This window comes from Nelumbo nucifera, chromosome 6, assembly GCF_055504915.1.
Source record: "Nelumbo nucifera cultivar China Antique chromosome 6, China Antique-T2T, whole genome shotgun sequence".
NCBI classification, from domain to species: domain Eukaryota; kingdom Viridiplantae; phylum Streptophyta; class Magnoliopsida; order Proteales; family Nelumbonaceae; genus Nelumbo; species Nelumbo nucifera.
This window is the reverse complement of record NC_142654.1, coordinates 60,199,352-60,216,036: the sequence shown is the minus strand read 5'-3', so window position 1 is coordinate 60,216,036 and position 16,685 is coordinate 60,199,352. Positions and strand designations below refer to the sequence as shown.

Below are 16,685 nucleotides of genomic sequence, written 5' to 3'. Positions count from 1 at the left end.
CTATTCTGATTTCAACTGTTTGGTTGGACAAAATCAGAATCCCATTTCCATTTCTGCTAGAATGGCATTCTTCTATTTGAGGGAATGGCCACCTGTCCCTCCCTTGAGAATGAAATTCCATTCCTGCTTATTTTAATTTCCATTCCCATTCCTCTCTAAACCAGATAGATTATGGGAATGGACCATTCCAATTCTGATTTCGAAGAATTTTGATTCCGATTATGATTCTGATTCTGAGTATACAACCAAACTGACCCATAAGGTTTTATACTCTATTTATTTGTATTTATACTCTTTCCAAACTGAGCTTTAATATTTAGCTGTTCAAGTCTAAAATTAAGACGTTGACTTGCTAGGATTTAACTTTGGGTCAGAAGGATGCATACACTAGCATTTTCCCCAGCCTTAATCACTAATCTAGGACGAGGCCCAGCTGGCTGATATAGGACCTTATGGTCCAGCCCAAATAATGGTCCAACTTCTCACATTCCTAAGCCCATCGTCACAGAAAACAAAGGAACACAACGCAGTAGCGCTCCTTTTATCTTTACCTAAAAGAATATTACAAAAAAAAGGGGAAAAATGGTCTTGTTTTGGTTTATCGCCTTAATCTAAAAACGAGATTTTGGTGTCGACAAACGCACCACGGTCGATCGACGATCCGAGGAGTACGGGTTTCTCTCGAGGTGATCCACTTCTCTCTCTCTCGCGTGCTTAGATATTTCGTTTCTTTGCTAACCATGAACCTTGAGCTAGGGTTTAAGAATTTTAGGGTTTTGACCACATTTTTCCTCTTATCGTTTTCTTTCGTTTCAATTTCAAACCCTGTACTGTTTCTCTTGATGGTATTAATCTTCGGAAGAAGACTTAAAATTTCGGTCATAGATTGTATGCACGTTGTAAGTTAGCGTTTCCTGTTGCCACTTGACAGTCACTCTGTGTGAAACTCCAGCATAACGCATTAGACTTGTTGAAAGCGAAACAGGTCAAGAAGAGTTCAAGTCTGTTCTAGAGGCTTCTAAAGCCTCCGCGTTGGTTTTGAATGGTTGAAATTGAAAACTTGAAGTTCTGGTAAGTAATATCAAGATGGCTCAGTAGCTAGTAGGGTAGGGGCATCTGGATTAGTGAAACTCACTAGAAACTCGTATGTACTCAAATGGCCTATGCCTTTGGCTAGAAGTGGAATATGGGTTGCCAAAAACGCCCTTGATAGAAGAATCGTTGAATAAAATCTTGTTCCAAAGTCCAAACTTTGTCTGCCAGCAATTCTTCAAGTCTAAATTCGAGTGTATTTTCTCAAAAATATGACAACAGAAAGATGCTTTTGACCTTTGAAGGACTTACTTGGTTCTCTGTTAATGGGGAAATTGACTCCCTGCTAATGTTCTTTTAGCACATATGCAACATCACATAACCTTTACCAAATACAGAAACTGGATCACCCTGGTAATGTTTAGGGTATCAGCATAAATCTGCATAATTCTGAAGAAAGAGGGGATTGCTAACTGATTAAAACCAAGCCCAATGCTATCCACGCTTCGATTGGCATAGATCAACTATGGACCCCACTCCGGACCACCCCATTGTCTTAAAAGGAGGTATCACAATGATGATATGACAAACTTTTAGGATTTTGTAACAAGGCAAGTCAATAAATCTCTTTGGGCAGTTTTCTATTTGGAAACTATACTACTCATCGGGTTCTCTAAGAATTTAGGGAAAGGGTTGTTTTACATCTGCAATGTGTGATTTTTGATTTGTTTTTTTTGGTGAGAGATTTGTGTCCTCTATGAGTGACCTATTAAGATACAATAGTTTTTTTTGAGTTCTCAACTAGGTATTCCTTAGTTGGGGTTCTATACAATTTATATCCTATGTTTCAGGTTTTTGAGCTTTTGTTGCAGTGATCTTTTTGTGGGGTTAGTGTCAAAGGAGTGCTTTCTTCTTGGGAAGAAGTTTATATTTATCTTCTCTTTAATATAGTGGATTTATTTTGATTTCCTCACCTGTGGACATGGTCTGCTGAACCATTTAAAATCATTGTGTTTTGTGTTTAGTTCTTTAGATTTTTTTTTCCTATTTTACTGCATAGTAGCCAAGGTATCTAGGTGATTCTAGGTGTAAGCCGAGCACCTAGTTACCTAGGTGATAGAATTTTGCAAAGGATATACTAAATTGTAGGTTAGTTTCCTAATTTTATATATCAATTAGCATGCATATGCATTGGAAAAATAGAGATTCTCTTCATTAATAACATTAGTTTTCCTCTCAAAACATAGAAAATCATTATATCTAAAAGACAATGTTATTATATTATCAGGAAAAGACAATAGTATTTTACATCATTTGGTTTTGAATCTTTTGATATTGTGCACAATGGTTTTGGTGAGATGGGTCAATGTGGAAATGTTGTGGGAGAGCCTGGAGGCCCAGTGGGGGTAGTGCTTACTTGAGCATTCAGGAGCACTATAATGCCAACATGGGAGATGAATTTGGATAGTCATCTGTTAAGGTCTTTGACTGCAATCTGCTGGCTGGTTTGGTTGAACACTATGGGAAACTGTTGAAGACTCACTGCTTGATACCAATCATGGAAAGGGTTGTGTGTGTGTGTGTGAGAGTGAGAGAGAGAGAGAGAGAGAGAGAGAGAGAGTTTAGTCATCTATTTTCCATTCTCTCAATTTGTTCTTGTCGTGCCTGTCTTCACTGCTTGACATATCATGTTGTTGGTTGATGGAGAGAACCTTGGTAACTGTCCGAATGGGCCTGCAGTCTTGTTTTTCATGGTGATTTGGAAAATCTTTTCCTTAACTTATGGCAATCAAGCACTGGTTTCATGTAAATGAAAAAAGGATGGCATCTTGGTTCATGGGGAACCATGGATGTCTTTAATTAGATACTGTCTATTCATGTATTTTCTGTTGAAGTCTAGTTATTTGGATTGTGGGGTTAATAGTTTTTTTTTTTTTTTTTTCATGAAGAGTTGGAACACAGCAAGATTTATTTGTTTTTATATTCTTGTTTTGTTTTAGTATAAACATTGTATCAGATAAGGATCTATTAATAATTTCTGTTAGAGAAATATTATTTTGAAATATATAATATGTGATTCGTGGCCATTTGGTTTCTGCAATTATGGTGTTCGCTTTGAACAAGAAGTCATTTGTTATGCATACCTTAGATACCACTTAATAGCAGGTATGTTACATTGTAGATGGCTGGTCGGTCCACTAGACAACAATCCAAGCAGGATCAGTCAAGGGCTAAGTGGACAGTATCCCTTACTAAGATACTTGCAGACTTGATGGCCGAGCAGGTTTTAAAGGGGAATCGGCCAAACAATTCTTTTGGGAAAAAAGCGTGGAAATGTATATGTGATGGTTTCCATAAAGAAACGGGATTGAAATGGGATAAGGAGCAATTGAAGAACCGTTATGGTGTTTTGAGGAGACAGTATGTTACTATCAAATCACTTCTTGATCAAAGTGACTTCAGTTGGGATGAACCTCGACGCACAGTGATAGCCACGGATGAAGTGTGGGATAAATACATTCAGGTAGGATATGCCATTTATCTGAGGTCCTATCAATCTATGGTACCATTGTGACTTTCTTTTTATTATTATTAATTTTGTAATCAGCCATCATTGTAAATTCCTTATAAAGAAACCATACTTGCAGACACACCCAGATGCTGAGACAATTAGAAACAATGGTTGTCCAATTTACAGACAGCTTTGCACAATATTCTCGGAGTCTGGGACCAATGGGGGATATGACCACTCGAGCCATCAGGTATTGGATGGTGGGGCTCCTTGTTTGTTGCCAGGACAAGAGACTGCAAGCATGTCAATTGATCCTGGAGCAGCTTCAATTGCACTGGATGATTCTTCATCAGAGTCAGAAGAGCACATTGACATGTTAGATGTCCAGAACAAACATCAATCAGCAACACCAACTTCTGGTCGCCGCAAAAGAAACCGTAAAGGAATTGATGATGTTATTGCAGAAGCTATATTGGATATAGCTGTTGCATCAAAGTTGAGGACAACAGCATTAACACAGAGTAGTGAGCAATTTTCTATAAGCAATTGCATCAAAGCATTAGATGAGATACAAGGAATCGATGACCGCATCTATTTTGCTGCTTTGGATTTATTTGACAGCTCCAGTGCAAGGGAAACATTCTTATCTCTCAAAAATGATAAGCGATTGACATGGTTGAAAGGCAAGTGTGATGCTCCCTCGACTTCCACGGTGTGAGAACACATTTGAGCCGTCTTTTTTTGTTTAATATTAATAGGATAATAGTTCTATACTATTTTACAGCAGAAGTTATTACATTATTATTTTTTTTGGGGTGGTGCTGGGATTGAGGCAAGACTAGGAGGAATGGAGGATAATCCTCTTCTCAGACTGCTCTGCACATCTGTATAGTACCAGAATCCATGTCTACCCTTTTAATCTATCTTGTTTTGGACCATGAAGGCCAAAGTTATTGAAATTATATCTTCTTATGTTGGTGAGATAATTCCTTATTGAAAACAGGCACTTGTCATCAGGAATCGGGATTCTGTTGGGCTGCCAATTCAGCTGCTAGATATACCAGCGTGACCAGGAAATCTTTTTGCAAGTTTGTTATACTTCCAGTTTAAGAAGCTCTTTCCAACAAAGGGCATACCCGCCCAGACAAGTTCTCGGATGGCCATCCTGTTTGTTTACGGTATGGTAATCGGCAATGTAGCTTCGGCCAATTGGCCCCCATAGGCCATAGCCCATAGGGAAGTCTAGGTGCCATACTCCAGACCTGGACTGGCTGGACAGCAGGAAGAAGATCGCATCGTCAAAGCCCTCTTGTCAAACGACTGCCTAACCGTGGCATAATTGGACTGAGTTGATGTTTTTACTTGGTGAAAAAAAAAAGTAGAATCAATGGCTTGAAAGAAGCTTCTTCCACGTTCAAGCCAAGGGGAGTTGGGGATATCCCTGAATAAGATTGTCGTCGTGATCCATCTCTGTTGGGCCAATATTTCTCCAACCTATCCAGCGTCCAACTCGGCTCAGGGACTCCACAGTGAATCTCAGGATTCAGGATCAGCTTGGAAAAAGATATTGAAGATCAACTGCGTTTACTCATCTGGCTATATGATATAGAGTCATTTGAGCCACATAAGGCTGCGTTTGTTTTTGGTGTAAATGAAAATTGGGGTAAATTTTACATCCCGGTTCAAATTTCCCCGTGTTTGTTTAGGTGTTATTTTACATCATAAATGAGTGTACAACTCTGCTGAGGATGAATTTTGCATCGAGAATCGGTGGAAAGTTCCCACCGATAAAATCGATGTAAAACTCCATTGTTTTCAGTGTAAAAGTCCTTGCCCGCATATCTTCTCAAGCGCTGCAATAGTCAAATAGTACCGGCATTTCCACCATTTTAGAGCGCAGATCAATGTTCCCATTCATGGCATTTCCACCGTCCCTGCTCGCACCACTTTGGTGTAAAACTCCATGTGGCCCGTTTCCTTGCCTTCCAAACACCTTCCGAGCAGATCTTGCTGCCATAAATGGTTTCAACCAATGGGAGCGTTTGAGCTGGTCTCTGGGCTGTGCTGGTGGGTTTGGTACTAGAGCCAGTTTTGCGGTTGAAACCGGAACTTGTTCAAGTTTTCTTGACCTTTCTGGTTTTGGAACTCGAGTCCAAGAGTTTCAGTACGTCATCATTGCAGAGGCAGCAACTATAGTCGCGGCATGGGTGGAGAAGGCGTTTGGATCTCTGCCAGAGGCTGGAGGAAGAGGACATTTCAGAGAAAAAATAGAAACCTTCCATTTGGGTACTTTGGAATCCGACCGGATTCAATGGAAGGGAGAGTTTCAGAGCAGAAAGAGTGGGATGCTTCACTTTTACACCGTGACAATCAAATGTCATCAGCATAAAAATTCAAATCCACCTGGTTCCATTTTCCATCGATCACTGAACCGGCACCACCTTTTTCAAGGTGTAGAAGTGAATTTACACCTAAAGGGATATTTCCTGATTTATAATAAAATGCTCCTGGCTCATGAATTGCTACTGACGGTCCAAAGTGGTTAGGGAAAGTTTGGATCGAAAGTGACTCGGAGACTGCATAACAAGCAATATATCCCATTGCAAATACCTGTGAAAACTTCTCTTGAAAATCAAACATATCAAACAAGGAACAGCCTTACACCCCAATGAAAATGGGTCTTATGTAACATGAAAAAGCTAGTCACTGGTTAGTATGAAACCCAAAGCAAACTCCTTACATTTCCTTGCATACATTGCAACCCAACGATTGCCACTTTTCATCTCTCAAACTTTTAGTTTATCCCCACTTTTCAATGGAATCCTACCACCCGACGTGATGTTAAGCTTCTGGGTTCCATTTCACAATGGGGATGCACATATATATACAGAGTCCCATCACATGGATAATAACATAGAGGTACAGGCCATTACTTACGGTAGTATCCTCTTCAGTTCATTGCCTTGACCATTGCTCTTGGACTTATTAGACACTGATTCAAAGGCCTGTATGCATACACTGGAAAAACCAGTCATTGCCTGAAAGACATTTGGAAACCCCATTTGCAGGTTGTTCAGTGTCATTGCCCTCGTCACACCCACCAATTTCTCATGCTTTGTCTTCTCCTCTTCAGCTTTGGATCGCAGAATCTCCACCTTAGCTCGCTTCTCTGCAACTGGGTCCCTGTGTCTTGAGGTTCGTGATGTTTCAAGTATGGAAAATGGGCCATACTTGCACTCTAAAGATCTAAGTTGAACTACCTTCTTCTCAAGCTCTTTAAATGCAGCCTCTGACTTCTTCTTTTGTCTCTGCTCTTCTGCCTGCTGAGCCACAACTGCATGAATTACTGTTAAGAGGCTTTTTATCCCTTCAGATGCCACTTTATCTGGAATTCTGTCCACCTCAAGCTGCCAATCTTCACAGAGACAGTAGATTGCTGAGTTCTGTTTGGTTTTGGTTAGAAAGTCAGTGTTGAACTGGAAGAGGCTGAGACGGAGCCATCCCGTGAGGGAATGGATGTAATCTCTTTGGGTTTGAATGAGGTTGCAGAAAGCTGAGTACCACTGTTGAACCTCAAGCTCAAGCTGGAGAGTTGATTGACGAAGAATCTCAGAGGTGGCATATGTAGTTGTAATGGGAGTATTAAGGAACTTCAACTGCTGAACTATGTGAGTTTGGACTTGGTTGCACTCGTACATGCTTCTCCACATGCACATCAATCTGCAAATACAGAATTTATATAATTAGTTTAAAACCATGCATGTCATTAGGCCCATTACAGCTGTTTACAAATGACAGACCCATAGATGTGGTTGTATAAAGTTGTTTTTTCTTCCCAGATGATAATAACATTTAGGTCATATTTGGTCTCATAGAAAACAAGAGAGAAATAGGGAAAGCTCTTAAGGAATTTTAAAGTTCTTAGGAACTCTCTATTTCTCTCTTACTTTCTATCAAACCAAATATTTGGTTCTAGAAAAGAAAAAAGGTACTGGCTTAAGTTACCAACCACAGGGAAGAACTGATAACTGAAGGTCCTGAATCAACACCCCATAACATGCCCCAGGAGTACAGGCATGTTGGCTGTTTATAGAGCTAATCAGAGTTAAATAGCAAACTTACCTAGCTCTCATAATTTTTGTTTTTTTATTGTTCTCATAATTTTTGGTTTTTATTGATTGTCTTTGGTTTTGGAAACACTCTCTGTATGTGCAGGGGTAAGGTTGTGTACATGTGTCCCTCTCCAGACCCCATATTGGCAGGAGCATTGTGCACTGGGCTACCCTTTATTGATTGTCTTTGGTAGGGAGGGAAATTAGTGAAAATGCATACAGGTTCTTTGATCAAAACACATGATTCTTTTCAACACAACCATACACTAAGGCCTCGTTCACTTTTCGGTAAGTTATTTACCTGGGTAAATGCAGTTACTTGGGCAAGTTTTTCCTGGAAAACGCTTACCCGGATAAGTGCATTTACCCATGTTCTTTTATTTCTAATGTAAATAAGGCAATGATCATTTTATTCATAAAATTCCATTATTAAAATAGACATTTTTGTCCCATTCAAGTGTTGGCAGCTTTCCCCTAGGTGGGAAAATTATTTACCCACCTAGGAGATGGGGGGTAAGTGATACCCAGAAAAATAAACTTTCCCTGGTCCCCATATAAATCTGAAAAAAGAACATGGGATTCTTGGTCAATGGGAACCAAAATCCCATTCACCAACTTTCCCCCTCTCAAAATCCAAAAAAGGAACACCCCCTAAAGCACATCTAGTGACTCAAGATAGGTTGTGAATTTGGTTACCATGTTAGCATCAGTAGGATTTTTCTTTTTGAGGAAGATGGGCCGGCTGACACAGAAAATAGTTACTAAGAAAGAGTAAGATCAAAACATAGGAATGGCAAATTATACTGTGCCTCAATATAAGCATGCTGTGTTGCACGAGGCTTCAATATAAGCATGATGCATATACTGTGCCTCAGTTATGGCATATTTGCTGTTAGTATTATAATCAATGCTCTGAAAAATCATTTTTTAATATTCTGAAAGTCATAACCATATTGAAACTACGTCCACCATATATGTGGAATGAAGTTTACCACTTGTACACTAAGCACTATATAAAATCAAGTTTGATTTCAAAAGTCAAGTAACTCACATTAGTCAACCCATATATGATGAAAATTGATCTAAACCTGGTGCAAGTGGGATTCGATCCCAAGCCTCCACTACAACCAGCTAGTTGGCACCTTGCAATTGATTTGAATAATTGAATCACATTTTTTTAATAACATTTGATTTGAAATCACATGAATCAGATAAGTTGTAAGTTTCAAACAAAACTGTAAAATTCTCAGAAAAGATTCAATCATAAAATTAGAATTGGAATCTTTGCAGTGTTATAAAAGCACAAGGTGCAGGGGTCAATTTACGTCTGAGGCGTAAGGTGCAAAAATACAAAAACAATGCTAAAACGTAAAAAAAAAAGACAAAAAATAAAAATAAAAAATATTAAACATAATATTAATAAAAAAATACAAACTTAAATTTTAAAATAAATGTTTTAAAAAACCTATTATCTAAAATTAAAATACATAAACATAATATATAAAGCATATTCAAATGAGAATTTAAAAATGAAATCAAACATATAAAACATTTTCAAGTAAAACCCACAATCTCTTTTCTTCTCAATTACATTACTTCAAGTAGCTAATGTGACATATTACATTCCTAATATGTTGTTGCTCATTCATTCATCCTAATAAAATATCTTCTTAAAAAACAATTAAAGCTATAAAATCATTATTTTTTGTGTGAAAACTAAGAATTTAAGACCCTAAGATAAACTTGTTTGGGCTCATAAACATAATATATAAAGCATATTCAAATGAGAATTTAAAAATGAAATCAAACATATAAAACATTTTCAAGTAAAACCCACAATCTCTTTTCTTCTCAATTACATTACTTCAAGTAGCTAATGTGACATATTACATTCCTAATATGTTGTTGCTCATTCATTCATCCTAATAAAATATCTTCTTAAAAAACAATTAAAGCTATAAAATCATTATTTTTTGTGTGAAAACTAAGAATTTAAGACCCTAAGATAAACTTGTTTGGGCTGGCCTTGAGGGGTGTGGCACGGGGGTCCCACATATCGGGGTTGAGGCGCAAGGCGCACCAAGCGTGCGCCTTTTGAAAGGGCTGTGCCTAGAACCTGGGCAAGGTGCCTACCCTATAATGCACCTTGTACACCTAGGTGCGCCTTTTAAACCACTGAATCTTTGGTAGTATCATAAACCCTAAGTTTCTTTCCAACATTGTTTATACTACAGTTCTGGCTGGTTGTAGCAGAGACTTGGGATTGATTCCACCCTCACCAGGGTTGATGGGGGGATGGGGTCCCCTGCAGTTCTGTAGCCCCATGGAACCAAGGCCACACATCTTTGACTTAAATCATTATATGAATTTTCCCAATTCCCTGTGTGGGAATTATGACCATAGGGCCTCATCCTTTTTGGGGCCCATTTTCTTTTTGATGCCTAAAGTGATTGGGTTTGCATTTTAGGTTTTCAAAATCGAAACTTAAGAAGCTTGGATTTTGACAAAAAAGTAAAACTCTTTTTAGGTAAAATAGAAAACGAGTCAAAAGGGGTCAGGCCCTTCGATACAGCGGTCACTATTGTCACACCCCAGTCTGAAACCTTGCTTATCAGTAAAGGCATAGCATAGTGAAGAAATAATTTATCCCTTCCCACCTTGGCCAAAATATTGCTTTGTAATACTACTAAAGGACCTTATATAGATGAAGTCAGCATATCATAGATATTTGCAGTATGATAAGTGTGCAGGAAGGTGGATTATCAACTGAACTGACAAAACCAAGTATTTGCAGCAAAATATGCAAGGCCTGAACAAGAAATGCTAATCAAGTAATCAAGCTGCTTAAAGCAAGTTCTGTACTGGGTTGTGATATCTTTTGACCTAAAATATCTCAGTTGACCTTGACTGAGTCGATCTTTCTGATTCGATGCCCCCATTTAGCTTTATGATTTCTCAAGTCTGGAGATAATTTTCCTTTTTGTTATTTTTAATCTCACAAAGTGAATTTAGGTCAATGCAACCAAAGCAGGAATGAAGTTAGAAAGAAGGACCCTTTCACTAGTTCAAGGAGTTGCGGATAGAGTTCTGTCTCCCTCAATCTGGCAACTTCAGCAGACGAAGATTCTATGGCCTGAGAAGACACAGCCATTCTTGACTCCAACTTCTCAATGTCTTTCTTGCTCTTCTCAATCTTCACATAGTCTCTCCCTTTTACCTCTTGCTTCCTAAGCTGGGCCACCCTCTTCTTGTGCTCAATCTTAATAGTCTCGGCATTCTATGACAGAAAACAATAAATAAATAAACAGGCGAAAATATTTATGGATTGAAATTTCAAAGCCAGTGTAGGTTGACTAACAAGTATTGTAGGTCATTTGAGAGCTAAGAAGAGAACAGAAAAGGAAGCCAATGCCTACGACTAAAAGAAGGAATCGTGGGTTATTCCGTCATTGCAACTTCTCTACACGGGCAGATAAGAAACTCAGGAAGAAACAACATGGTCATGGAGAGAGAAAGAGGGTAAATGCTGAAGGGACCAAGAAAAACGCAAAAGGTTTTGGGTAACAGAGATGAGATGCGATAAGTACCTTGACCTCCTGGTAAAGTTTTTTCTCCCAAGCGTAGAGCCTTTCTACGGTGGAAGAGTGGCTGGTACTGGGAAAACCTCCACTACCAATATCAACTCCAATTATTTCCTCACCCAACCTACCGAAACTGCTTGATTTCGAATTTGAACCCCTTGTCCATATCAATGGACTCAGACTCCTTCCGTAGTTATAAACCTTCCCTGCAAATGAACCCCAAAAAGAAAAAATAAATTCACTAGAAACAGTGCAGAGATTGGAGCAAAATCATATGCCCAGTAGCGAAAGGATGCTTGCCTGTCGTTTTCTGAGCAGCAAAACCACAATGTGGTACTTCTAAGAGCAATGAAACATGGCCTCCAGCGTCAGATGCCTTGAGGAAATACTCATCAAGCTCTTTAATAATCTCAACGAGATCTTTACTGTTCTTCGAGACCACCATGGCAAGTTCGCTCTTGGTATCTTTTGAATACACACTGACAACAGAAGGCGGAGCAGCTACGCTGGCCCCAGCCGTAGGAACGGGGACCTCGGATGCGGTTGTGGTGGCTTCCCATTCCTCTTCAGTGACGGATCTTGACGAAGTGGGAGCAAATGGGTCCCAAAAATCCCAACTTGAAGGTGGCGGTGGAGGTGGAGGAGGTAGAGCAGGAGAGGCAGTGACGGAAGTCCAGTTATCGGAACTCGGGCTCATAGGTGGTGGTGGAGGCGGCGGAGTTGGCGGTGGGAGTGGTGGTGAAGGAAGAATAGGGGGCAGGTGGTGTTGGGGATCGTGGTGACGGTGGAGACTGGTTTCGGCGTTAGCGAACTGCAGCAGAGCAGAACCGGTGCCTCGGAGGGATCGAAGATATAACGTGTGTGCTGTAGAGAAGGCTTGTCTGGCCTTCACAAACTGCTTCATGTATCTTCTTCGAGCCCTGCAACGCGAGACCATTTCTTCTTTCTCCACTCTTGAGTAACAGCAACCCATCTTCTTCTTCTTCTTCTTCTTCTTCTTCTTCTTCTTTACTCCCCCATTTTAAACAAAAATTGCTCTATGGTTAACTTTTCAGTCAAATTTGCAATTGGGTTTCCTATTCTCGTAGCTATTTCTCTTTCGAAGTAGGACAGAAATTAGTGCTTGCTTTCTTCTACAACATCTACGGGACCATTCTTTGTTCTACTTTGGTTGGAGGAAAAACCACATTTGCCTTTTGATACACAATGAGCAACAGAGCTTCTCATCTTTTTGCTGCATCTCTATGAGTTTGTTGTATCTTGTAAGGTTTCACCTCTCCTAGTATGTTTGATGCAAAAGCTACTATTTTTACCAGTGAACAAGTGAGCATCTTTCTCCACATTGATATTTCTCCCTTGTATCGAAGCGAAGATGGGGTGAGTCCTTTTGTCTCTTTCTCTGTTTTCCTCTAAATCCTGTCTTGGCTCTTTTAACCTTTCCTTCTTCGTTTGCTGGAAAAGGTACTGTTTTTGGCACTACAAATTCAACCACTACTCCATTATTTTTTTCTTCGCAATGCTGGTGTAGTTCTTGTTAAAAAAAACCACGAAAACAATGGCGATTTGCCCTCTTTTTCTGTGAGGCTCTTTTAGGCGCACTGTTGCTCCAAAATGCAGCTGAGTTGGGTCACTCTTGTCTTGGGTGGGAGATGGAGAGAGCACCCGAGCAGCGCAGAATAACAGTTTTGAGACGTACACAGACAATGAGCGTTGGGCAGAGTGCAGGAGGAGATTTGTTTATTCAGAAACCAAAGGACTAAAATGCCCTTAATTTCCTTTTTATTCTAAACGACCCAAATTTTAATTTTAAATTCTTTTTACTTTTGATGCTGAGAGCAGACACTGGCCGCGATACACGCCGCCCCGCCGTTTACTTTGGAAATGTCAGAGGGTAGTTTGGTCAATCTAGACTTTCAACGGGCAAGTCAGTCTTGCAGTTGCATAGAAATCAAGCTTGCTTTGGCAAAAGACTTTTTTAAGCGAGAGGCGAAATTTTGGTAAGATTGGGGGGTAAAAAGGGGATACTGAGGTCCTGGCGTTCAACATTGGAGCTCGCCTTTTTCTTGGGGAACTGTGTTGGTGGGAAACGGTAAGCCTTGTGAGTTGTGAAGAAGTTGCTATTTGCTGATATAGACGAGTAAGCTTTTGACCAGAATAGCCTCATTGTAGACTGAAAATACCATTCGTTTTTTTATGTCTGAAATTTACAAATATGGCTTGTATGGGCAATTTGATGTAAAAAACGTTAACACGTGTACCCAATGCAGACATTTGGGGTCCACCATCCAAGTCCAAGTCCAACAACCCATGACGATTCCCAGGAAATTACTATTAGACCCCATCAGAATAGTGTTTCTACTGCTTTCACTCTGGCCTCCGCAAAGCAAAATAGTCCATCAACCCTGTTTTTGACTGTGAGTCTGTGACTCTGCTCACTTCTCACGCTTTTTCACCACTGAGCCCCACGATATGATGTCAACAAAAGAGAGCAAACCAATCATCCAAAGAAAGTAGTGGATCTTGGCTACCAAAATTACAAAGTAGGATATGATTATAAGGTTGTCATGGGTCGGGTCTGGGTCGGGTTTATCTATTAACTTTAACCGATCTGACATTAGATAATAAGGGCATGGAATTGAACTGTAATTAATAGGGTATGTAATTTTTAGACTCAGAATCCGATTATAATAAATAAATACATTAAATATTATATATATATATATATATATATATTAATTTATTTCATATATTATACCCTATATAAAAGGTCGGGTCTGAATTGGTTAAGGACTAGATGAAATCGATTCTAAACCGATAATAATTGGGACAATATATCAGAACTCAAAACTAACCCATCCAATCGGTTTGGATCAATCAGGTCAGACCTTGACCATTGACAGCCCTAGGTCTGAATCATTAATTCCGGTCCATTATGGGACAATTCCTATTTAATTGAACTTAACAACAATGCCACATGACTTGGTGCCTCGGTTGAACCATTATATTTTCCACCTTTGCAAATACTAGTGATTTAAGGAGCATGAATTGCAGTTCAAAGGGCTTGGATATGCTACCCATAAGTTGCTCCCACATCTCTACCCACGCGATATTACAGCTGAACATCAAAAATATTTCCCTCGTCATTTATGGGGAGATGTTCCCAATACATGGAATGGTGTTATGTGGGTAGGATGGGAACAATTATAATTAGCATATTAAGAGTGGCTTTGTACGTGATGATTTGTTATATCTTTATGGTTATAAGAATTATTCTTATTTGTCACACATTTTTGTTTAATATGATCAATATATGATATTAGAGATGTGTCCAAATGTTTTTTTATAAAATTTTTCATATTTTATACTTTTTGTATTTTTCACATTTTTAATTTTTATTATTATTTAATTATAACATACAATGGGTTGACACATTTGACCCAAAAGGTTGAATTGTTGACTTGCCACCAACAAGTAAAACAACTCATTTTTGGGTTGGTTTTAAATTTGTATTTTATTTCTATCATCAATAAAAACAATTATTTTTTGTCACACTTATTTTCCTTTAATATGGTCAATTAATATAGGATTCAATTAAAAGGAATTAAATGAGGAGAAATGTAGTAGTCTAAATTACATTTTGTGCCATCATTATTAAAGAGGTGCCAAATTCAAAAATAGGGGTATTCTAGTCAAGAAAAGGATTCGATGAATGTTGATAGAAGTTAATACTTAGTCTTTGTTTGTTTGCAATACAAACGTCAAACCGGTGTATATATGTACCCTAGTTTGTGTTTGCGAGCATTTGTTTGACAAGTAAAAAAGTAATGATTAAGAGATCAAAAATGTAATTTTTAGCATTTTTGTACCCTGAGGAGAGATATTACTATACCTATTTTTTGGATACAATTTTGTGCTCTTATGATAATTTTGCTTTTTCACCAAAGTTTAAAGAATTGGAGCATAGGTAGGTGGAGCATTTAATGATGGGGCCCACACTTTGCATTGATTTCAAACAAACAAGATGATTACAAAAACAATTTAAAAATGTGAACGGAATTTGCATTCATGAACCGAAAAGAAGGTAATTATGCAAAATACACATTTGTTTGTGCATTGCAACCAAACACAACCTTAAATACAATACATAATGAGAGTAATTTGAATTATGAGAAAAGTGATTGTTCAAATTATATTTTTGTCCTTAGGGCCAAATTAAAAATTCCACACAACCCCCGAACTATGCCAAAAAAACCATTTTTGACCCTAAAGAATTAAAAGGGCCATTTTGGACTTTAAACTAAGCCGGAAATGCCAACATTAGGCAAAAATACATGATGTTAGAGACATCTTTAAGAGATTTGTTAAACAATGAATAAAATAATACGAAATGGTAACATGGTATTGTTTAAGTAAAAAAATCTGAAAAATTATAAGTGGGTCCCACTTGAAACTCCAACATGTTAAATCTTACACATTACCAATAATAAAATAAAAACTATTTAATGTATAAATTAATAAATGTAAAAAATAATATATAAGTGGGTCCTACTTAAAATTCACACATGTTCACATATGACCAAAAATAAAAACAAAAATAATTATTTTATTTAATAATTAATTAATACTAAATTATTAACAAAATAAAAATAATATAGTTCTTTTGTCCTAGTATATATTACATAAAATATGGAAAAACATAAAAAAAGGAATAAAATCATTATTTACAATTCATCTCTCCTCCCGACTAAGAACCAGAGCAACGATGGAGCCACTTCTCTTCTTTTTCTTCTTCTTCTTCTTCCTATACTCTCTCTCTCCTCCACCATAACCACTGACCAAACCAGTGACCATCCCACCTTCTCCCACATTAAGCCAATCCACAAATGGCCATCTTGTCGCTAAATCTACTTGTCCCCCAAATGCTCAAAGTAATAAGTATGACGCAAAGCAGTCCTTAAGTCTTAGTTTGAAAAGAGTACAAATACAAATGTGTATAGTGCGAATACATACAAAATACAAGATTTTGCACTCTACATATTTGTATTTGTACTCCTTGCAAACTAATCCTAAAGGATGATGTCAGTGACCTAGTTTGCATTAATGGGGTTGACATAGGAACTACCCCTGCCACTACAATGGTGATGATCATATAAAATAGGCACAGGGATCAATATTAATGGGTGTTCTGTAACATGGATGAAAAATTGGTGGGTGTGGACTGGTCCACACCACACTAGTGTGGCAAGGACCAAACCATATCACACAACAATCCATAGTTGTTTTGAACTGTGGACAGTGTGGTATGGATTAGTCTAATTTTTATAATTTATATGATAAATATATTGGAAAAAATACATCAACAATTGAATATTAACCAATAAATATTAATTTTAACAAAAATGGTAATAATTTTTTTAAATAAATTATTATTTTATTGATAAAAATATT

The 16,685-nt window shown here is 38.1% G+C and overlaps 2 protein-coding genes across 4 annotated transcripts; one reads left to right on the top strand and one right to left on the bottom strand.

The window, feature by feature from the left end:
- Window positions 1-526: 526 nt before the first annotated feature.
- On the top strand, window positions 527-4,528 carry LOC104604245 (L10-interacting MYB domain-containing protein-like). Of its 3 annotated transcripts, none has more exons than XM_010268516.3 (3): window positions 527-686; window positions 3,215-3,556; window positions 3,681-4,528. In XM_010268516.3, exons 2-3 carry the CDS (start codon window positions 3,215-3,217, stop codon window positions 4,260-4,262), a joined length of 924 nt encoding a protein of 307 aa, XP_010266818.1. In that variant the 5' UTR covers window positions 527-686; the 3' UTR covers window positions 4,263-4,528. The 3 variants fall into 3 exon arrangements, with proteins under 3 accessions (XP_010266818.1, XP_010266819.1, XP_088746055.1); XM_010268517.3 differs by having other exon boundaries at window positions 531-686; window positions 3,199-3,556; XM_088889929.1 differs by lacking the exon at window positions 527-686 and adding an exon at window positions 721-1,071.
- A 1,597-nt stretch (window positions 4,529-6,125) lies between these two features.
- Window positions 6,126-12,944, bottom strand: LOC104604244 (protein ALTERED PHOSPHATE STARVATION RESPONSE 1-like). Its single transcript, XM_019198934.2, has 4 exons — window positions 11,538-12,944; window positions 11,244-11,443; window positions 10,710-10,933; window positions 6,126-7,264 (listed from the first exon to the last, which is right to left on the bottom strand). The coding sequence occupies exons 1-4, from the start codon at window positions 12,208-12,210 to the stop codon at window positions 6,478-6,480; spliced, it is 1,884 nt and encodes a 627-aa protein (XP_019054479.1). The 5' UTR covers window positions 12,211-12,944; the 3' UTR covers window positions 6,126-6,477.
- Between the last annotated feature and the right edge of the window lie 3,741 nt (window positions 12,945-16,685).